General features: G+C 41.6%; 1 protein-coding gene across 1 annotated transcript; it reads right to left on the bottom strand.

Moving 5' to 3' along the window:
* Nucleotides 1-1,057: 1,057 nt before the first annotated feature.
* LOC124144705 (ubiquitin-like-conjugating enzyme ATG3) lies at nucleotides 1,058-23,460 on the bottom strand. The gene is made up of 10 exons (XM_048390631.1): nucleotides 23,311-23,460; nucleotides 21,510-21,551; nucleotides 19,476-19,596; nucleotides 17,705-17,815; nucleotides 16,683-16,741; nucleotides 14,354-14,479; nucleotides 10,815-10,967; nucleotides 8,389-8,516; nucleotides 7,482-7,550; nucleotides 1,058-6,174 (listed from the first exon to the last, which is right to left on the bottom strand). The coding sequence occupies exons 1-10, from the start codon at nucleotides 23,380-23,382 to the stop codon at nucleotides 6,093-6,095; spliced, it is 963 nt and encodes a 320-aa protein (XP_048246588.1). The 5' UTR covers nucleotides 23,383-23,460; the 3' UTR covers nucleotides 1,058-6,092.
* Nucleotides 23,461-24,113: the final 653 nt, after the last annotated feature.

The raw sequence follows: 24,113 nt of genomic DNA, 5'->3' as shown, positions 1-24,113 counted from the left end.
GGTGGGTCCTGAGTAGGACCCTGGTACCCACATGACTACCCTATCCGTGGTTAGTCACGTTATATACTGTTTAATGACGAACAATAAAACTCAATGGTTACACTACAAACATAGCTAAAGTTCACATTTCTTTCTCACTATGCAGGCATTCGTTCTGACTTTTATATGTTCGAGTAAGGATAAAGGGTCTATCAACTGTAGAGTATACATGAGCAGATCGTTTTAGACGTGTATCTGAATAGTTTTTGCCAGGGTTGCAGTAAAACAATTCCCATTCGGACATTTTGTTACCCAACTCTTGAGACTTATAGCGGGTATCCGGAAAGGGCCGGGTAGTAGGGTGTCGGGTACCCGGGTAGTACATTTGGACTCGTCCCAGCCCTACATCATAGCTGGGACCATTCATACAAAGTTTCAGCTCCATAGGCCTTGTAATTTCGGCGATGTTGCCAATGCAATATCACTAGAAAAAGAGGGTAGATAAATTCAAGAGAAATAACACATTATACGTGATTCCGAAAACCACATACACCATACTTGCCGCTTTAAAATTGAATCTGAAATTATGTGAGGTGAAATGGGGGTTATCGATGTGTCCAAGATTATTGCACTTATTTTTCGTGTGTGTGTGTGTGTCTGTGTCTGTGTCTGTGTGCTTGTACTAGTCCGGATTGATGCTGATTAAGAGTGCTAGCCTACTGTCACAGTTAAACATGAATACCTCACTCAGACACAGTATACTGATTCCGAGCTGACCAGTCCTTCTTTAGCGTCTTTGGTATCACAGATCGGGGATCAAACTCCGGACCTTCCGCTCTCTAGGCGGATGCACTACCGCTAGACCACGGTGGCTGTCCTAAAATTATTTGAGCAAGGTTTAGAGACAATATAGCTGGCGTCATTCATACATAGTTTCAGCTCCATGGGCCTTGTAGTTTCAGAGGAAATGTCAAAATTGCAAAGGCAACAACTGGCGGTCAATGGCAAACACTCCATGACCTATGCTCACTTAACTTTCAGTTAGGTGAGCTAAAAACAAAAGACAAAAGTCTCTGAGTGAGCATAATATCTTCACATATATTTAATCAATAAAATGCCTGTGTACAAATACTCTGTTATACAGTATGAAATATATACACAGACTTTACCTACATGAAATGAAAGCACATGAGAATAAAATCAGCAGAGAAATATACATTTAGCTGAACATTGAACATAACTTGAAGGCTGGAAATAAAGATATTTAAAAGACGGACTCTTCCCTGCCAGCTGGACTGCCTGACGTCATACGGCAGCAAGCTCTGCCGGCTGGACTGCCTGATGTCACACCGGGGCAAGCTCTGCCGGCTGGACCGCCTGACGTCACACCGGAGCAAGCTCTGCCGGCTGGACCGCCTGACGTCACACCGGAGCAAGCTCTGCCGGCTGGACCGCCTGACGTCACACCGGAGCAAGCTCTGTCGGCAAGACCGCCTGACGTCACACCGGAGCAAGCTCTGTCGGCTGGACCGCCTGACCAATTTTCCAGCAATACCACGGGGGGGACACCCGAAATGGATTTCACATATTGTACCCATGTCGGGAATCGATACCCGTTCTTCGGTGTGACGAGCGAATGCTTTAACCACTAAGCTACCCGACCTCCCGTCATTTAATAAGCCTGACCAGACAAACCAGTATCTGATAGTGCTAGCACTGATCTGGAAACTATTTGAATGGTGACACACTCATCCTGGTGACAGCTTGTTGATATTCATAAACTAATTACCTAGAACCAATCTACCTGGTAGAGACAAACCATTAGTTTAGGAATTGATACAATTGATATAATTGAATCTGTTATCAGTTGACTCAGTCCACACTGGTGGCCATTGTGTCCATCTGATCTCCATCATGTTAAATGTGGCACCTCCAAAAAGTGACTTTCTTCAAAATGTGCCTCTGTTTACCCAACAGTAACCATGTGATTCTAGAACCTCACAGGCAGCTTGGGTAGTATACTCCCCAGGAAGCTGAGAATGAAAAACGAGTGCACACTGATCTATTGGCCAGGGTAATTATCATGGAAAGGCACCTTTGAGCAAACTAGCTGGACTTGGTGCTATATTATTGTTATCATGTATCATTATCAGGCTATATATATCATATCACACAGGACAGTTTACAGGTTGTAGGGAGGAGTCCTTCTTTAAGAAATCTTAAGAAACAAACAAACAGTCTACATGGCTTTCCTTTCTGGATATTTGCATGTAGAAAGACTTTAAATAAGACGCGTTACATCGGAATGAACAGTATGTGAAATATGAACTCAGAAACAGGAAAAGATTTACCGCAATGAATTTGTAAACTTTAACTCCCAGGTAACCATAACAACACCTGAAGCCATGGTGTTACTCAGTACACAGCGCCATCGACCCTAAATTTCACAAATGGGGAATAAGAATACCAATTTGAGGGCCATCATATTGTAACTCCCACAGTGTGAATAAGCTTTCCTCAAAAACTAAAAGCGTTGCTGGCGTTAGGCCTCAAGAAATGAAAGCCACATGCAAGTTAAGCACCATTTAATTGTTCTTCCTTTCGATATGAGAAGAACTTTTGAAAAGTTGGACCTGGCAATGTCTGGATCAGTATTTTGCAGATCTTCACAGTGTGCCAACAAACAAAATTCATACAGCATTTGCAATCGATCACCACATTTTGCAGTTTGGTTACAACAAAACCAAATATATTATCTGTCATTTGGTCAATACAAAATATTATAATTATATTATTATATTGTTATTTGTACAAGGCTACAAAAGGAAGTAATAACAAGAAAAACTGTTTTGGAGGTGAAGTCTCTGAATGTTTTAATTATTTGTTTTTTAATATTTCAATTTACTATTAATATCACAATAACTAGAATTGCAACTGCCCAATAGATTTGAATTGACTCAGATTTTTCACAAAAGGTCTGATGATTATATTTTTGGGACTTTCTAACGATTAAAAGGTCAAGAACAAAGAATACTACTAACAATTGAAATGAATAGCATACAAAATACTATATTTTGAAATGCCTATTGATATTGAAGTGCTTTAATTTCCTAAAAATGGAAGTTAAAACAAACTACTATGAATCAGGGATTTGCAAAATGCATTCTTTCCATCAAAACCTGTAACAGTTCTTTTTGAAAACATTGATCTGCCTAAAAACTTAGGACTATCTGAAGAGTGAGTGAGTGAGTTGGGTTTAACGCCGATTTTAACAGTATTCCAGTTATATCACGGCGTGTCAGCTTAATAAGGGAGGAAAGCCCGAAGTGATGCAGGTCTCAGACGTTTACCACTTCGGTGAAACCCACGAGTACGGGTATGGTGCTGACAAACCTAGAAACATAATCGGGGCAACCCGGGATTCCAACCCACAATCATAGGTTTCTGGCGTGGCCAAGGGACGCAACTCTGCACAGCGAATCGGGCGCCTTAGATGACTGGGCCACCCGTGCCCCCTTCTATACTTGGTCGCACAGACCGAATGTTTCCGCAGTATTGCAAGGTCAACACTTCATGGGTTTGTGTACAGGCTATGTTCCTCCATCACCCCGGAACACACGGGGCTGCTATGCAAGTAATAGTAAGTCTGTCTGTATTCACAAGTGATTGATGAACATGGTGAATACAAACCTGTGAAGTACTCGCGATGTCAGTTCGATAATTCAACACTTAATGTCATTAGTTTGTTGGATTATCACAATAGGAACCATGTGTGGCCCCTAAACAATATCAGTGTCAACATTTACCTAACTAAACCTGAAACTTACACAACAGATTACTAAATCATTGTTCAACAGATTGTTCCAACATAAACTGAAAAATCAGAAACACTGCCTTCTCATTAAAATCTGATCTTTGACTCCGATATGATACACCTGTGTTAAAATCCTACAACACCTCCACAGAATGTCCGCCAATCTACATGAAGGTGTTTTGGTTCTAGAGCCAATCAGATTTCAGAAACAATTCGACTTCATTTCTCAATCACTTCGATCAGGAAATGTCATTCATAATAAAAGAAAACCAACAGAGAATTTGCTTTTCTTTCTATGGACGGCATTTGGAAGTAGATGCCATGGCCCTGGGAAACAACTGGGTGTATAAAATATCCCAAAGGTGCTGGGATAATTACTTACATTCAGAACTGGTCGTTTATGGAAGAAAAACTTACAAGAAGCCATTGACATGAGGCGACACCAGCCAGCCATGAATCGTGACCTGGGAACCTATCTGCCCAGTGCTTGGGACTTATTGCTTTGATTATTGTCTGTGCTAATTATCCAGCTGTCTTCCATTTGTCCTTTGCCATGTCCAGTCTATTAGTCAGTGTCCCCCATTTGCACATTGTTCATTGCCTATTACCAGTCAGTGATCATTAATATCCTGGCTTCCTGTTGTCAATCACTATCACCTATCAGCCCTAATTAACTGTTAGCTTCTGGCTTCCATTTGTCCTTTGCTAATCACCTATCAGCACCAATTAACTGTTGGCTTCCCTTGTTAAAATTCCACCTTTGTTACTTTTGTTGTTCTTACAGGTACATATATATGTTCTCTGCCTCATAGCATTCATTCACCTGATGAAGGATTAAGTATATGCTCTGAAGCGTTCTGTTCCTCATAATAAAGAAGTTGAGATGCATAAATTCTCTTCGTTATGTGTATCACCTCCAAATGCCATTCAAAGACTGGGTCATTGAAGTTCCGCCTTGAGATACCGATATCAGGATGGTGTGACTGCTTGCTCACCCATACCCAAAATTTAGAAAACTAAACCCTGGTATGCTGATACGAAAGTTGACCTGACGCGACCTGCTGTGGAGTGTCATCAGATCTTCATACACAGAATATCGGAGTAAAAGACCTGATCTTAATGAGATTCAAGCAATATCAGCATCACATTATCAGGGCACAATCAACATGTTCAGCAACTGCATAAATTGTGAAGACGGATTTACATATGCCATTGTAAACATGATACAGACAGACAAAACTAAAGCACAAAGAAAATCACAGATATTCATGACACATTCATCTTAGTATGATCTACATACTGGACCCACGACAACTCGGATGGTGGCCACGATGTTGCAGACTTCGGAGAATAACAAGCCCGCTGAACATTTTTATAACCTGAAAGATCTTTTGCTCAAAAGTCAGAGTCAAGAGTCATACTATTTAGAAATGGCATTCCTTTCTGGAAATGAGGGAAACTTTACAAACTTAAATTAAATTAAATCTCCAATTAAATTATTCAAAGATGAAAACTGTTGTATTAGGCTTAAATAAATAAAAGAATTGGTTCTTAGGCAATGACTTTTGAAAATTTTGTGTGGGTGTGCGGTGTTTTCTTTTAGCTTGTTCAAACTAGTATGTAACCAAATAAACAGTTGTGTACCATCAACCTGGGAAAGAGCCTCCCTACATAAACAAGCAAACAAACTCGTACTGCCACCATGACCACAACACAGGATGTGCAGTATAGCAGTGGGCATGTTAAGGAAAGTAACTGTGTACTATACTCGATCGCATTGTTTTTAAGTACATTAGTGTATTAGGTTTTTTAAAACAAAACATGCGGATGCGGCAGACTTTATGATGATGTGGGCGGTGCCTGAGAACCAAGACTATTATTGTTTTTTAGACATAAACCACTACAATTACTTTCGTGTTCTTGACACATATTTTTTTCTCCAACTCTATGGAAAAAAGTCATACAACTGTATATGTGGTATTATATCCTGACAAATATATCAATGTTGATAAAAGAGTATCTGATGTTGATGAGATAATCGTCGGTTTCAGCCAGTGAGCATCATCTCAGTCTCTTACACGATGTCAGTGGTGGGCTCCGGCACCTGAAAGGGTTCTTCATAGAAATTTGATATTGATGATAGGTCACAGTTACTGGTACAATGCCTTGTTGGTTGTCAGCCTCACAGAAACCACTCCCAAGGTGATCTGTGGCCCAGGGGTAGACAACTCTCTTTGACTGCTGAAATGATTGAACACAGGAATGCTGTTTCCATCGTAACGAGGTATACGAGTTGTTACTACATGGTGAAGTGTCGAGTGTAGTCGTATTCTATTGTGGGTATCACTGCCTGGACAAACTTGAGGAATATCATTAGGTACCTGTAGCTGTGTCAAGGAAGACAACATGAGTGAGTGTGTGAGTGAGTGAGTGAGTGAGTTGGTTTGTGGGTGAGTGAGTGAGCGAGCATAATGTTGCCTTGAACTGTGTTTCAGTTATATCACAACATGTCATCTTGTTACAAGCGGTAAGCCCCATGGAACGAAGGTCTTAGATGTTTACTACTTTGGTGAAACCCACATGCATCCCACCGCCAGATTCATAATCAGAGAATCTGGGCTTCCAGCATACCTGTGGGATCCTCCTGGATGAATAGCATCTGACCACATACCTCCAGAAACATACCTGCTAGTTTTCTATGAAGTGGTATATCTCTTTTGGTTTCAAATCTGAAAAATGTAGAGTCAGCAATATTCCAACTATGCTATCTTTTATCAGAAAAATCCCTATTGGGACTCCTGGTCAACTCCAGACTTCATGAAATAGAAGACCAAATTATTTGAAACCTATGTTAGCTTGAGGTTTATAGTTTGTAAATGTTCTCATAAAGGTATATTTATATAGGTTTTTCGCCTGGCTCTTAGTTATGCGGTCGTTTCTTGGAATGGTGTCCTGTGTGAAACCATGGAACACATGATTCCCTGATGTCATGATGTATAACTCTTGGTAGCACAAAGAGGTTTTTTGGAAGCAACCCTTACACAAGTTTATCACTAATCCTTGTAAAATCCTTTGAATTTTCGTGATTAGTTTCAGCTTCCTCGTGTACGTCTCAAGGTTGAGGTCCTTACAGACTAGGGTATCTGCACCCCACCATCTAACCATGGGATAAATGCATATTGTTAGATTGGATAAGTTTAAAAAATTGTAAATTTTCTCATAAATTGTATATTTGTATACTTATCCTATCTCACACGCTAAATGCCCACCCAACCATCCCAACCATCCCCGCATCACAGTTACACCAGCCTGTACGCTCTAGATTGAGAATGAGGGTGCTGGATATGTCAGGTGATCAGGTCGCAGGGGTCGTGTCGGACGGGATCGCAGTGGTGCGTGACCAATGACCACAGTGGTGATTTGGTGATGTATGGGACGTGTTGGGGTGATTGGTGTTTTTTTGAAGCTGGAAACTGTTCTAGGGCATTTCCACACCAGGATCGAAGAATAAGAAAAAAATGCATAGTGTGATATGGGATTAAGTTTAAAATTAAAATTTGAGAGGTTTCAAATTTGAAACAATTTAAGGTTTCCAATAGGACATAATATTCAGATTGGAATGAAGATAGATGGCTCCTGTCAAATGGAGATCTGATTTTACTGTCAGGGCTGAGTAGCAGAAGGATACATATGAACACCAAGCTCGCCGCCGCCCTCAGCAACCGTCTGTATGATCTTCTTCATCACATCAGCATGTCTGGGAGGTAAAGAAAACATCCATGATCAACACTCACTTCATAATAAAGACAAATTCCAACTTCAATCATTGTAATGTATATACAGAAAATGTACTGATGCTATAACCCTGTGATGTTCCTACCTGCAAGGATGTACTGATGCTATAACACTGTGATGTTCCTACCTGTAAGGATGTACTGATGCTATATCACTGCGATGTTCCTACCTAGAAGGATGTACCGATAATATAACCCTGTGATGTTCCTACCTACAAGGATGTACTGATGCTATAACACTGTGACGTTCCTACCTGCAAGGATGTACTGATGCTATAACACTGTGATGTTCCTACCTGCAAGGATGTACTGATGCTATAACACTGTGATGTTCCTACCTGCAAGGATGTACTGATACTATAACACCGTGATGTTCCTACCTGCAAGGATGTACTGATGCTATAACACCGTGATGTTCCTATCAGCAAGGGTGTACTGATGCTATAACTCTGTGATGTTCCTACCTGCAAGGATGTACTGATGCAATAACACCGTGATGTTCCTACCTGCAAGGATGTACTGATACTATAACACCGTGATGTTCCTACCTGCAAGGATGTACTGATGCTATAACACTGTGATGTTCCTATCAGCAAGGGTGTACTAATGCTATAACACCGTGATGTTCCTACCTGCAAGGATGTACTGATGCTATAACACCGTGATGTTCCTACCCTGCAAGGATGTACTGATGCTATAACACCGTGATGTTCCTATCTGCAAGGATGTACTGATGCCATAACACTGTGATGTTCCTACCTGCAAGGGTGTACTGATGCTATAACACCGTGATGTTCCTACCTGCAAGGATGTACTGATGCCATAGGAGGACCAGGTAGATTCGGGTGTCCCTCCATGGTAACAGTTTTTTTAGCATGGTCTTGACTGAAGTCTTCATACATCTGTTCTACTGTTAGTGGTTTTCGATTCTGCAGTACAAGACACTCATCAAATTAAGATTGAGAGAATGGCTGATATTACAATGATTTGCTTGTTTTTTGTTAAACGCAGCACTCAGCAGTATTCCAGCTAAATGACGACCACCTGTAAATAATCAAGTCGGGACCAGACATTCCAGTGATTGATATTGTGAGCAACAATCCACACCGTCAAGATTATTAACACTCTATCAACCAACTGAGCCTTGTCTCCTCTAACAACCAGCATAGGTTGCTGCGGACCTACTCTAACCCACAATCCCCATGTTGTGGAATCAATTTCAATATCATTAAAATCAGATCTTAGTCTTTGCTACCGCAAAACAAAGATCTGAGGACATCCCATTAGGGTCACGTCAGAACGACCTTTCGCGAAATTTGACTGACCAACGAAATGACTGACAAGAAATTGACATTTGCCAATCAGAAGGCAGCTTTCTCGAGCTTTACGACACTAGTTTCAAACTGGCGACTACGCTTCAAAACATATTTTGACGTATTCGCGATTAAAATTTTTAAAACTGATAAGAACATTCTGAAATGGCTTGTAGATGCCCTAGATTGTATGGATATAATCATAAAACCTGTAACTGTCGTTTGGAATAACCCGTGTTAAATATATCGTGGTTGCATTATTAGAAAACACATTCCGACTGTCACTTTCATGATCTGGTAAGCAACGCTCTGATTGGTTGGATGAAAGATGATTCTGACGTGACCGGTAATGGGATGTCCTCAGATCTTTGTTTAGCGATAGCGAGAACTAAGATCTGATTTTAATGAGATTGAATCAATTTTTTGTACGACAAGTAACATGAATACATCATCTTCATCCCCGCCCCCAACTACGTCACTACTAATGGCCCAACCTCAGTGCGTTTTGTTACCCCTAAATACCTTGACAAAACAAATAACAAAAATGGTGTCCTTCTTCCTTTACATGACAAAATACACCACATTCCTACCAAACCATCTTCCCGAGGCAAGACCGTCCACTAGCCCTTTTATCAAAGTCTTGTTTCCACCCTTGCCACATCAAGCCCACTTTCCTGTGCTAAATATGATTGAACTACTGCACATATCGTTAGTCGATTCAGAGAACGTTTCACAAAATCAACATACACCACTAGTACACCTTCGTATGAAAGTGATTTGCCATTGCCTGTCTGTGTTTACACGAATTTGTCTTCTCTTAAACCCCCCAACGATTGCCTATGTTTTTGTGTCAGGGATGAAATTGCAAATGTTTTCATTATCTGATTGACTAGGCATCGTCTATGGTAGTGTCATCTTTGTGAAGCTATACAAGATAAGAACAGCAATCTGATTGGATATCGCGTTTTCGTTACAAGGGTCACAACTCGTTATCTACGTGAGGTGGCGCAAGGGTCGAGCCAAGAAAAGTGGCCTTGTTGTGGCAAGGGTAGAAAGTAGGCCTATATATAGGCTAGTGGCCACGCTTGCCTCGGGAAGATGGTACCAAACAGGCATGCTACAAGTGGCCTTGATGTGGAAAGGGTAGAAACTAGGCCTATATATAGGCTAGTGGACACGCTTGCCTCGGGAAGATGGTACCAAACAGGCATGCTACACGTCAATGACGTCTGTTGAACATTACTGTTCACAAAAGCTTTGAACAATGTTTACACAAAAATAATATAAAAAAATAATATGCCTCCAGTCTACCATATTGAAATACACTGAACAAAAATAGTTCGGGATCACGAATATTTTTTGGATAATTTTTTGTAGTGAAGACAATTTAGAAAAAATATCCCCCAAATATTCATGATCATTAACATTTTTTGTTTAGCATATAAAATTAATTCATTATGGCCGAAACATGCTAAACATAAAAGACTATGGGGTTCTAAGACCTTCTGCTCTTTCATCACCAAGAGATTTGCGAAAGATAAGGTGAGCTACATTATATAAAATAAATAGTGAGTGAGTGAGTTGGGTTTAACGCCGCTTTAAACAGTATTCCAGTTATATCACTGCGTGTCAGCTTAATGTGGGAGGAAAGCCCGAAGTGATGCAGGTTTCAGACGTTTACCACTTCAGTGAAACCCACGAGCACAAGTATGGTGCTGACAAACCTAGATACATAATCGGGGTGAACCGGGATTCGAACCCACAATCATAGGTTTCTGGCGGGCCCAAGGGACGGAACTCTGCACAGCAAATCGCGGCGCCTTAGACGACTGGGCCACCCGTGGCCCCTATAAAATAAATAACAAAATTAAAAAATAACAACATATGAATGAGTGCAGTGTATATCATACTGACCTCGTCATAGCCATATAGCCATAACCTCGGTGTCTGGTAATATTTATCGTAGGTAATATTAAGATCGTATGTCCGGGTAGCTATAATACTGCTCTCCCCGCCAGCAGCCCCCTCGCTCTCTGACACTGCTGATTTCCTCGTGTCAAGAGTCCCCTGAAAGGCAAATACACACATGTAACATCCATGTCATTGAAACTGTTACGGGGTGATTTCCAAGTTGAAACACAGAGGTTAACCCAGAAATCGTTACATACAGTGAGTGAGTGAGTTGGGTTTAACGCCGCTTTTAACATTATTCCAGTTATATCACGGCGTGTCAGCCCAAAGTGATGCAGGTCTCAGACGTTTACCACTTCGGTGAAACCCAAGAGCACGGGTATGGTGCTGACAAACCTAGAAACATAATCGGGGCAAACCGATTCCATCCCACAATCATAGGTTTCTGGCTTGCCTAAGGGACGCAACTCTGCACAGCGAATCGCGGCGCCTTAGACGACTGGGCCACCCGTGCCCCCCATTACGTACAGAACCAAATTGCGAAATCTATAAATGACCACACAAGATCTATGTATATTCACACAACATTCTCTTCTGTCATGTTACAATATATGAACATTTTTCAATCATTAGCTGCACCGATAATTACAACAAATATATTTACAACACCTGTGGTGTCAGATCATGGAAAATATATTGATTGTTTGATATATTGATTTTTTATATATACTCAACAACAAAAGTTCCTGTGACACCACTATATTAGTGTATTTAGTGTAAGTAAAGTTTGGTTTTCAGTATTGTAGTACATGTATGGAATCAAGTCGCAACTGCTTCAGAAAAGCATGCATTCCATACAAAAGTTGACTTTTATGCAAGCCCCATGCATTTCACTACCCAAGAATGGGCATAAAAACATGTGCGTTAACGGGATTCCATATGCATTGTTTAGCATCGTGCTGACAAGAACCACTCAGAAAAAGAACAAAATTACATAATTATTCAACATTACGAAATGCCATGCCTGTTTGAAAATGAGCGACTGCGAACCATTAGTATGCTTGAAGCAGGACCGAGTCAACGTGATGTTGCAAGACAATTTAACGCCCACAGAAACACCATTTGGTGTTTATGGTAACGTTGGCAACAGACGAATGCAGTCAGAGACCATCCTCGGAGTGGCAGGCCACGCGTAACCAATAATTGACAAGACAACTGGATTCAAACAACACACCTACGAAATCATTTCCAGCCAGCAACAGTGACTGCAAGAAGCATCCCTGGCCTTCGACGAATATTTTCACAAACCGTATGTTGTCGCCTCAGATGTGCAGGGATTGTCGCCAGAAGACCTGCCAGACGTCCCATTTTAATAGGAAACCACCGTCGAGCATGTCTACAGTGTCTACACTGGACGGCCATGCAGTGGGGACAAGTTCTATTCACTGACGAGTCTCGTTTTCACCTCAGCCACAGTGATGGGTGGACTCGAGTGTACCGACGTCGAAGTGGGCGACAGCGTTATGGTATGGGGTGGTATGACAGCAAGACAGAGGACCTGTTGAAACGGTTTCTACCGTTTTTGCATTGTCATGGCCCAGGCATTACCTTTCAACATGACAACGCCCGGCCTCATATTGCTTGTTTTGTTCAGGATTCTCTTCAACAAAACAATGTGAATGTCATCCCCTGGCTGGCTCGCTCCCCTGATCTCTCACCAATTGAGCACATTTGGGATAAGACGTCAACCACGTGTTCCACAGACAATCCAGGAATTTCAAAACATGCTCCAGCAGATATGGACAGATATCCAACAGGACTTTGCGCGACGCCTGGTCCATTCCATGAGACGAAGATCTGTTGCTTGCATCACAACCAGAGGTGGACACACGCTATTGATTTGTAAATTGACATTTTGGCACGTTCATATTTTTAATGAAATCCCACATTTTCTGAAGTCAACATGGCAAATTAAACCATTTGAACACTTACAGGAGTCTTTTATTGGCTGCAAACCGAAATTGTTTCAGATTTGGTAAAAAAGATAACTTTGCATGAAATCTTATTCAATGTCACAGGAACTTTTGTTGTTCAGTATATATTGATTGTTTGATATTTTCATTATTTGAATGGAAGTGAAAAGAGTGTATGTTGTTTAACGCCAGTCTGCAATACTTCAGTACCATCATGGTGGCCTGGAAATAATCATGGTCTGTGACAGGAGTCTATGAGCATGATGAGATGGCAAGCAAGTAGCAGAGAGACAGGGATCAACCATCCAGTACAACTTAGTCCCGTCTTGGGACCGCAATGGAGAGAACATATATACTTACCTGGCTTCCATAGGGTGAGAACACACTGGTGAATCACATGTTGTATTGTATAGCACATTTTTATTGCCCACGGGTGAGGTGAGGTGAGGTGAGGTGAGGTGAGGTGAGGTGAGGTGAGGTGAAATGGGGTTTAACATTGTGTTCTCTGTGTGAGTGCATGTCTTTATCTGTCTGCGTGTACTAGTCCGGACTGATGCAGATTTATGGTGCCAGCCCACTGAGATACCATAGTTTAACATGAATACCCAACATGGACACAGTGTACTGACCCTGAGCTGACCAGTTTTATTCCCTTAATGCTGAGCGCCAGATAGGGTAACAACAAGTGCCATCTCTTTACGTCTTTTGGTATGACATGGCAGGGGATCAAACCCCTGAGCTTCCACTCTCCGGGCGGATACACTACCACTAGACCACAGAGGCTGCCCACAAAGTAGGAAATATCACTTCTCGCGCACCAGGTTATTGCTTCTGTCATTTGGACGGCATTGGTGACGTCAATCAAATCTTATTGTGTCGTAAGGTCGGAAAGACGTTACACTAAAAGCAACGTCATTGCTGAAGATTGTTGACATCATTCGACAAATTGTGTTTTTCTAGGACAGCGGTGGTGATCACGAAACTTGTGTAAGAATTAATGTATTACACTCGTTCTCGCTCAGGACATACCAGAATTCTGACACTAGTTTCGTAAAATCAGTATGACACACATGTGAGTGTAATCATCTCTATATACGGCAGGTAACCAGTGGATCCGTATGCATTCCAGTTATCATTCTCAAATCCCTGGGGAGTATACAACCCAAGCTGCTTATTGGGATAGAAGGTTTATACATCCATTGTTGGCCCCAAGTCTGAATAAGAACTCGGTCATTAACGGGTTACGATCCATGTATCATTTCTGTGTTTGTTTGTTTATTTGACTGTTTGTTCGTTGTTTAACGCCGCACTCAGCAATATTCCAGCTACATGACGGCAGTCTACAAATAATCAAATCTGGACCAGACAATCAGTGATTAACATCATGAGCAATGATCTACCCAAATGGGATGTGATGACATGCATCAACCTGACCACCCAATCACATAAGTTGCCTCTTACGACAATCATGGATTGCTGAAGACTGGTTTGTCACAGGGCTGGTTGTGTTAAGGATTATGGATCACAGGGTACATCAATGTGAAGATCAAGAACATCAAGGACAAGTACCTCATCCGTTTCCTCCAGCATCCCACTCTCCTCAAAAGCCTCCATGTCTTCAGCCTCTCCATCGTCATCGTCATCATCATCGTCATCATCATCACCGGCTGCATTACCCGTGGCCTTGCTTCCTCCCTGAAGATGAATATAGCAAAGTAATATATAGACCTACACTGAACGACAAGGAACTACATGGAACTACACGGAACAACATGGAACTACACGGAACAACAAGGAACTACATGGAACTACACGGAACTACACGGAACGACATGGAACTACATGGAACTACACGGAACAACAAGGAACTACATGGAACTACACGGAACGACACGGAACTACATGGAACTACACGGAACAACAAGGAACTACATGGAACTACACGGAACGACAAGGAACCACATGGAACTACACGGAACGATATGGAACTACATGGAATGACACGGAAGGACATGGAACTACACGGAACAACAAGGAACTACATGGAACTACACAGAATGACATGGAACTACAAGGAACCACATGGAACTACATGGAACAACAAGGAACTACATGGAACTACATGGAACGATATAGAACTACATGGAACGACACGGAAGGACATAGAATCAACACGGAAATACACGGAACGACAAGGAACTACACGGAACGACAAGGAACTACACAGAACGACAAGGAACTACACGGAACGACTGGAACTACACGGAACGACAAGGAACTACACGGAACGACAAGGAACTACACGGAACGACTGGAACTACACGGAACAACAAGGAACTACGTGGAACAACAAGGAACTACATGGAGCTACAAGGAACGACAAGGAACTACACGGAACGACAAGGAACTACACGGAACGACAAGGAACTACATGGAACGACAAGGAACTACACGGAACGACTGGAACTACACGGAAAGACAAGGAACTATGTGGAACAACAAGGAACTACAAGGAACGACAAGGAACTACACAGAACGACAAGGAACTACATGGAACGACAAGGAACTACACGGAACGACTGGAACTACATGGAACGACATGGAACTAAGCGGAACGACAAGGAACTACACCGAACGACAAGGAATGACAAGGAACTACACGGAACAAGGAACTACATGGAATGACACGAAACTACATGGAACTACATGGTACGACAAGGAACTATACGGAACTACATGGAACTACGAAGAACGACAAGGAGCTACACGGAACTACATGGAACTACACGGAACAAGGAACTACATGGAATGACACGGAACTACATGGAACTACATGGTACGACAAGGAACTACACGGAACTACATAGAAGAGATTAACTTTGATCTAGCGTCATAAAGTAAAGGGAAAGATTAGTCTTAAAAAAATAAAAGAATTGGTTCTCAGGCAATGGTTTTTGAAAATATAGTGCAGGCTAGCAGGCGGCTCGTTTTTGTTAAGGCCTATGTAACCAAATAAACAGTTGTGTACAATCAACCTGGAAAGGGCCCAAGGCCTCCCTACATAACTGTATTCCTTGATAGGTAAAATCTGGAATACAGTATTTGACTATTGATTGACTACCAGTGTGAGCATAATGCACACATACAATGAGCTTCGATTTTTATTTCACAAAGCGAAGACGTTATGAGAACACACGACAGGACAGGTAGGTCAACAAATCCGTACTAAAGTACGAAAGTTAGTCCTGTTATTACACTATCTGGCTACAAAAGTGTTCATTGTCTATCTGGACTTATGCTAGCACTCCATTATATTACCTTTATCCAAGGCTTCATTAAATTTTGTTTTCATTAATTTCGGTAAAATTGCGTATGAACTGATAGGCAAATCACATTGAACATTAGTCGTTAGAGATACAAAGTCTTCAGTCTTCCTATCCCTCTATTGAAATTTGTTTTCAGTTATGATACTGGCTGTTTATTTTATGAGACAAATACACATGAAATCTTAATCTCTGCCTGTTATACATTGTCTGGCATACAGTACACAAATACCACTGAATTATTACAATCATTATGTCTGGTGATATTTTATTGTAAATTTCATTATTTCATTGTCCAAATTTGTAAACGACAAAACAAGCACACAAACTCCTATTGCCGCCATTACCATAAAACGAGATGTGCAGTAAAGCAGTGCACATGTAAAGGGAAGTGACTGCATGTAATATTGGATCACAATGTTTTCAAGTGTTGTAGCATTTCACTGCCGGGGTTGTGTGTTCGAGACTCGGAATATTAAAGGATTTTTATTTTGAAAATGGAATTAAAAACGAAACATGGGGCGGACTTTGTGAAGATGCAGTGGTCCCCGAGGACCAAGACTACTTTTTTTTACCTTTGGGTCTAGAGTCATCTCTGCCACGGCATCCCCAACAGCGCCCACTGTCTGCTCACCTTTAACAATAAGCAGCAAATATTAAGAAAGAACAATATCATACATGTCATAACCAGACTTCCACGTTTTCCGCCCCATTTTGGGCTCCTCATGGTGAAGACAGAGCATCAAATGTCAGTGTCACCAGGGACGTGGCGAGCATCAGCCACTCTAACTGGCAAGGCTGAGCATTGTACGTCAGTCTTACCTGAGAAACAGTGAACATCATACGTCAGTCTTACATGAGAAATGGTTGTTGTTTCTTTGCTATATGACGGTGGTCTGTATATAATCGAGTCTTGGCCAGGCAATCCAGTGATTGACATCATGAGCATCGATCCACGCAATTGGGATACAATGACGTGCACCAACGTTCAACCGAGTCAGCGATCCCGTTAGTCACCTCTTACGACAAACATTGGTTGCCGAAGACCAATCTTAACCCGGATTTTCAACCAAAAACCAAGTCAGCGAGCCTGACCACCCGATCCCGTTGGTCGCCTCTTACGACAAGCAAAGTTGCCTTTTACGTCAAGCATGGGTTGCTAAAGACCTATTCTACCCCGGATCTTCATGGGTATGAGAAATGGTGAACATAATACGTCAGTCTTACTTAAGAAATGGTGCACATCGATATCAGTCTTACTTGAGAAATGGTGAACACTGTAAGTCAGTCTTACTTGAGAAATGGTGAACACTATAAGTCAGTCTTACTTGAGAAATGGTGAACACTGTAAGTAGTCTTACTTGAGAAATGGTGAACACTGTAAGTCAGTCTTACTTGAGAAATGGTGAACATCGATATCAGTCTTACTTGAGAAATGGTGAACACTGCAAGTCAGTCTTACTTGAGAAATGGTGAACACTGTAAGTCAGTCTTACTTGAGAAATGGTGAACATCGATATCAGTGTTACTTGAGAAATGGTGAACACTGTAAGTCAGTCTTACTTGAGAAATGGTGAACACTGTAAGTCAGTCTTACCAGGAAAGTGGTGAGTGTCGACCCAGCCACCGTCCTCGTCGTCCTCCTCGATGACCTTCTCCTGTTCCTCCTGGTGGTTGTCCATCTGCTTCACACGCTTGTAGCACGGCACTGAATCCCCCAGGAGGAAACAACCACAAACAAATTACATAACCATAAGCAATGAGTGAATGTTGTTTTAGACCAAGTCATCACTATTCCAGCTTCACCATGACAGCCTGTCAGTATGTGGGTCTGAGCCAGACAAACCAGTGGTTGACATAATGAGCACCGTCCAATGTCATGGATTCATGCTAACACTCAGTCAACTAAGTCTGACCACCCAATTCTCTGGAGCTGCTTCCAACTACAAACAACAGAGTGTGGGTTCTACTCTGAGACAGACAAACCAGTGGTTGACATAATGAGCACCATCCAATGTCATGGATTCATGGTAACACTCAGTCAACTATGTCGGACCACCCAATTCCCTGTTGCGGATTCCAACTACAAACAACAGAGTGTGGGTTCTACTCTGAGACAGACAAACCAGTGGTTGACATAATGAGCACCGTCCAATGTCATGGATTCATGGTAACACTCAGTCAACTAAGTCTGACCACCCAATTCTCTGGAGCTGCTTCCAACTACAAACAACAGAGTGTGAGTTCTACTCTGAGACAGACAAACCAGTGGTTGACATAATGAGCACCGTCCAATGTCATGGATTCATGGTAACACTCAGTCAACTAAGTCAGACCACCCAATTCTCTGGAGCTGCTTCCAACTACAAACAACAGAGTGTGGGTTCTACTCTGAGACAGACCAACCAGTGGTTGACATAATGAGCACCATCCAATGTCATGGATTCATGGTAACACTCAGTCAACTAAGTCAGACCACCCAATTCTCTGGAGCTGCTTCCAACTACAAACAACAGAGTGTTGGTTCTACTCTGAGACAGGTCAGTACAGGGTGGATTGGGCCAGAATAAAGGACCAAAGAGAAAAATTTCAAATATTTCACTAAAACAATGAGAAAACTGAATTGAACCGAAACACTCTTTCAACTGTGAGATAGAAGCATTAGGACTAACCAAGGCAACTGTTAGTAACGTGGTAATGCATAATGATAATAAAAGACAAGGAAAATCTAATTAAAAATGAAACGTCTACCTCAGGGTTAGACATGATAGACACCATCTTAAAAATGTAGTGAACCACAACACACATCAGACAAGTGATACCTTTGAAAAAAACAAAAGTTCAAGAAAAACAGCTATTCCATGACGAACAACTGATACTGATTCATAAAACATGACTTCGACCAGTAAATTCAAGGCTGTAGATCACTGTGTCTGATAGAAATACTGCGGTAACAAATTAAAGATTTAAATTATGCATAAACTGAACAGAATTCAGTTAGCCGTAATGTCATGAATGGATCTAAAGAATTCCCCATGGAAGTATACCGGTAATATTGATGATGGACGTGACATAACATGCAGGGATCGTGCAAACAATCCGTCAGATGAAGTCAAATCATTGGCTACTTTCCTTTTAGTGGATAACTTAACCGATTTTTGATGAGGATGCTAAAATTTCTGGCTAAAATTAGTTAGTGCAGTAGTTTCTTGAGTTTCAGATCAATGGCACATACAAAACTCATTGGAAACAGTCAAGTTTTCCCTTTTCCCAGAATAGCGAACTAGGGGCAGTGTCTTAACTGTAATTTGAGCTGGAATGTTTTAAAGAGCTTCAAGAGACCATAACAGAATCTATACCAGTCTTACCATTCCTGGTGATGAGGAACTGTTTGTCTTTTGGAAGATATGGTTTGATTTTGGTCTCATCTCCCACAGCCCACTGCCATGTTGGACAATGATGTACGATGTGATCTCCTGCTGCAACGAACTGCAAAAAACAATGGCTTCCCAGGGTTAGAAACTAACAGTTTTTGTCCACTAATCCTTATAATGATAACATATAGCAAAACCCTTAAAATGGGCCAATTTCTACTAGTCCTTAGGATACCTTTACTATTGGGCAGTTTGGTAAGGACTATAGGACTAGTGCCAATTTCTATCGCTGCTTCTTCAGATAAGGTCACATGTAACCATGGTAACAAATGGTATATGCCTTAACTGTGAAATGTGCATGGCAGTAAAAACTAGGATTCGCTAAAAAGTCATGAAGGCAATCTGTGCCAAGGCTTGAATTTGTCTCTTAGCATCACGTTTAGTACATGTCAGTGGGATCATATGGATATTAATAATTGAGCTTTGGAGATGGGACAGAATGTTACTAGACTTCTCACTTTGGACTAGTGGCTAAAGCCACAGACTGTGAAGGCAAAACAAATTTGCAGTTACCACATTAATTCTGTTTGTTGTTTCAAGCGCAGTCAGCAACATTGCAACTATATCACAGCAACATGTAGATAATCAAATCTAAGCCCAGCAAACCTTTGACTAAACACTGACAGCATGATTAAGGTCCCATCCAGCATGCAATCAACCAAGTCTCTGATTGTTTGTCTGTTTTTTAACATCACACTCTTTGATATTGCAGCTATGTGACTATGGCCTGTAATAATTGATTGTGGACTGGACAATTCAGTGATTGACATTCTGAGCACTGATCCATGCAGTTGGGATGAGATGACATGCATCAACCAAGTCAGCGAGCCTGACCACCCTATCCCGTTAGTCGCCTCTTATGACAAGCATGGGTTGCCGAAGACCTATTCTAACCCGGATCTTCACGGGTAGTCGTCTATAATATGCATTCTGAATACAATACTTCAGAAGGTATGATTTGTTTGCTTGTTGTTTAACGCCGCACTTGGCAATATTCCAACTTTGTTACGACGGTCTGTAAATAATTGAGTCTGGACCAACCAATCCAATGAGTGATATTGTGCAGACCGATCGCATTGGATGCTGAAGACCAATTTTAACATAGATGTTCACAGTCCACTTCAGAAGGTATACGTCAGCTTTGAATTTACGAAACTAGAAAGTGTGACACAGAACCCAATTTGGTGTTGTTTTACGCCACATTCAGCAATATTCTAACAATAGTATGCCGACCCACGCATAATCGAGTCTGGACTAGGTGAACCAGTGACTGAAATCATGAGCCACTTAGTCAGCCAAAGTCATACGGATATTACGACAATTGTATGGAACACTGGATACTATTCCTCAGAATCAAACAGGGTGGCAAGTGAAGGTGAGGTGAGGTGAGGTGAAATGGGGTTTAACGTCGCGTCCAAGATTATTGCACTTATATAGCGACGTGCATGTACGTGTATGTGTGTGTGTGGCTGCTTGTACTAATCCGGACTGATGACGATTTATAGTGCTAGCTCACTGAGATACCATGCCACAGTTTAACATGAATACCCCACTCAGACCCCGAGCCGACCAGTCCTTGTTTTAGCCCCTCAATGCCGTGCGCCAGACAGAGTAATAACAAGTACAATCTTTTAACATCTTTTTGTATGACGCGGCCGGGGATCGAACCCCGGACCTTCCACTCTCCGGGCGGACGCTCTACCACAAGACCACGGAGGCGGTCGGCAAGTGAAGAATAATGTTGTCATCATCTCGCGACACACTTCACTACAGGGATGTGGTTGATGTGTCGTGCTGATGAGCAGGCATAAGATGACATCAACTAGTCATCCTGTTAGTTGCCTCTTACGATAAGCATGGGTTGCTGAAGACCAATTCTAACCCAAAACTTCACTATTCTATTGTAACCCGGGGACCAAAGTCCTGCATCCTAGAAAGGATGAAATCAGAACACGGTTCAGTACCTACCTCTTCTGGTGTGATTACTCCTGTTTCCTTAAACTTTGACTCCTGGAAATAAAATAAAATTTACATCATAATCATAATGTAACAGGATATTGTATATATAGTTTTTAGGAATATAGTTTTAGCTCTTTTCATTTCAAGTAGTTGTATACATCTTCATTAGTTGTAGTACTAAATGTATATGCTTGGGTTAAGAGTCCAAGCGGTTGGTCCAATTTTATTGAAGGGTGGACAGGTTAGTCTATTCCTGTCCCTTTGTCACCAACTATCTAGCTTGTCAATACAATAGCTTTCAGCTTCCTAGCTGATTAACATTATCTAACTACAGCTTTCCTCCCTAACATTTGCACACTTTTTATTCACTCTGCTTATAACTCTGCACAGACAGGACATGGACTACATATAGTTCAGGAATGCCATAATCCTATATGATGTGGGTTTATAGACACACCCCGGTGTCACCCACAGGGGTTGATTGATCAATTGTGATTGAAAATGGAATAAATGTCACCTCAACAAACACAACCGCAGCCTGTCATTTTTCATAATGAACCACCCCTGCTACAATAACTGTGTCCATTAAAACTGACAAGACTGATTATTATCATCATGATAACTCTCAACAAATAATGACCAATTGTATTTGACAAAACTGACTGGTTCAATATCACTAAGGGGGTGGTTGTCGGCACAGGCACTACAGATAAGTACTCCAGGTACAGAAATGTACCCTGACCCATGAGAATACAGAATGTTACACGGTACCCCAAAGGGTGGATGAGTCCATATTCCACAAATCGAAACCGGTTCATGTTTTAGTACATGTTCGGCTTGCTGATGAGTGCATGTTGTGCATAACAGAATTACAGTATGTACAGCACTGTGAGCTCGTTTTTATATAGCACCCTGGAAGGCATCTCATACAACAGTAGGACAGTTTCAATTCAGAAAAAGAGTGAGTGAGTTGGATTTAATGGCGCTTTTAACATTATTTCATTTATATCATGGCGTGTCAGCTTAATGTGGGAGGAAAGCCCGAAGTGATGCAGGTCTAAGACGTTTACCACTTTGGTGAAACCCACGAGCACGGGTATGGTGCTGACAAACCTAGAAACATAATTGGGGCGAACCGGGATTCGAACCCACAATCATAGGTTTCTGGGGTGCCCAAGGGACGCAACTCTGCACAGTGAATCGCGGCGCCTTAGACAACTGGGCCACCCGTGCCCCCTCAGAAAAAGAAGAAAATCTCAGATCTTCTGGGACATAAACAGGAAATTGAGCTCCCATGCTAGATTTTAGTTTGGATAGTCGAGAGCCACGATGGGGTCCTACAGTCAAGACATGACCCCACATCATGTCTTGACTGTAAGACCCCTCGGCTCTAGGCTACGTTTTGACACACGTGTAGTCTACACAAGCATACAAGGAACTAGTTTAGAACACTACGGAATGGACACACCCCATATATTCTGATTTTGATTAGGGTACAGACACACCCCATATATTCTGATTTTGATTAGGGTACATTTCTGTGTATCAAAATGTACCTGGGTTTCACACATCTGCTGACAACTACCACTTCAGCTAAAATAGCAACAATGACATCTATATAGACTTCAAATAAAAAAAAGCACCTCTAAAAACTTTACTAATTATATAGACGCCATGGGTTTACGGTTTTATATTTGAATGATTGAGTCAGGCTGTCAAAGAAAGCGAAGATTTAACACCAAAAACAGTGAAAACATGAAGGAAACTGAAAATGTTCAACGATTAGTTTTCAAACAGATTGACGTGTTACCTTCAAAACCGGTGTAAGATATTCTGCAACTCCAAGGGCTGTTCCCTTCACGGAATTGATGATATTCTGCATCTTGAAATGCCTGGAATCAGTGTCACAAGACACGAAAACCTGGAAATCCCCTCCCACTTCTACCTTAGTACCTATTGAATAGAGAGCGATCTAAGGGAGGTAATCATATCTATCTAGAGTAGCGTCCCTTTATTCGTCTGTTTGGCAGTTTTTGCAGAGCCATTTTCTCCAAGATGTTATCAGCCTAGGCGTTGTAATAGTCCGTGTCTGAACTTGAGACATTGTCTCTGTATTATTAGGTTTTTATATAATTAACTCATAGGTCGTTGTCTATCGTAAATGTCGCAAAAAAACTCTGTTATTTTCGAATGTCGACATATTTTGGACATTGTTTGGGTCCCACAGAACGATCTGTCGTCGTGCTACGAATGCCGGGAGCCAACCTATGCAAGAAAGGTTCTTTTCTGTGCGGAGATTGATAAGTTCTAAACAAAACAAAAAGCAAGGCTTACGCTTTTAAATCGCTGCAAAAATGTAAATATAGATTTTCTTTTAAAATGCAGTCGTTTGTTATAGTTACATGACCTTTGGTTAATGTACAGGTGGGGCGGTCGGGTAGCCTAGTGGTTAAAGCGTTCGCTCGTCACGCCGAAAATCCGGGTTCGATTCCCGACATGGGTACAATGTGTGAAGCCCATTTCTGGTGTCCCCCGCCGTGATATTGCTGGAATATTGCTAAAAGCGGCGTAAAACAATACTCACTCACGTACAGGTAGACCCACATATCAGTG

The sequence above is a fragment of the Haliotis rufescens genome, unplaced genomic scaffold (genome assembly GCF_023055435.1).
Source record: "Haliotis rufescens isolate VD_foot unplaced genomic scaffold, xgHalRufe1.0.p SCAF_9, whole genome shotgun sequence".
Lineage (NCBI taxonomy): Eukaryota > Metazoa > Mollusca > Gastropoda > Lepetellida > Haliotidae > Haliotis > Haliotis rufescens.
Note: the sequence above shows the minus strand (reverse complement) of the source record. Positions and strands in the feature narration are given on the sequence as shown.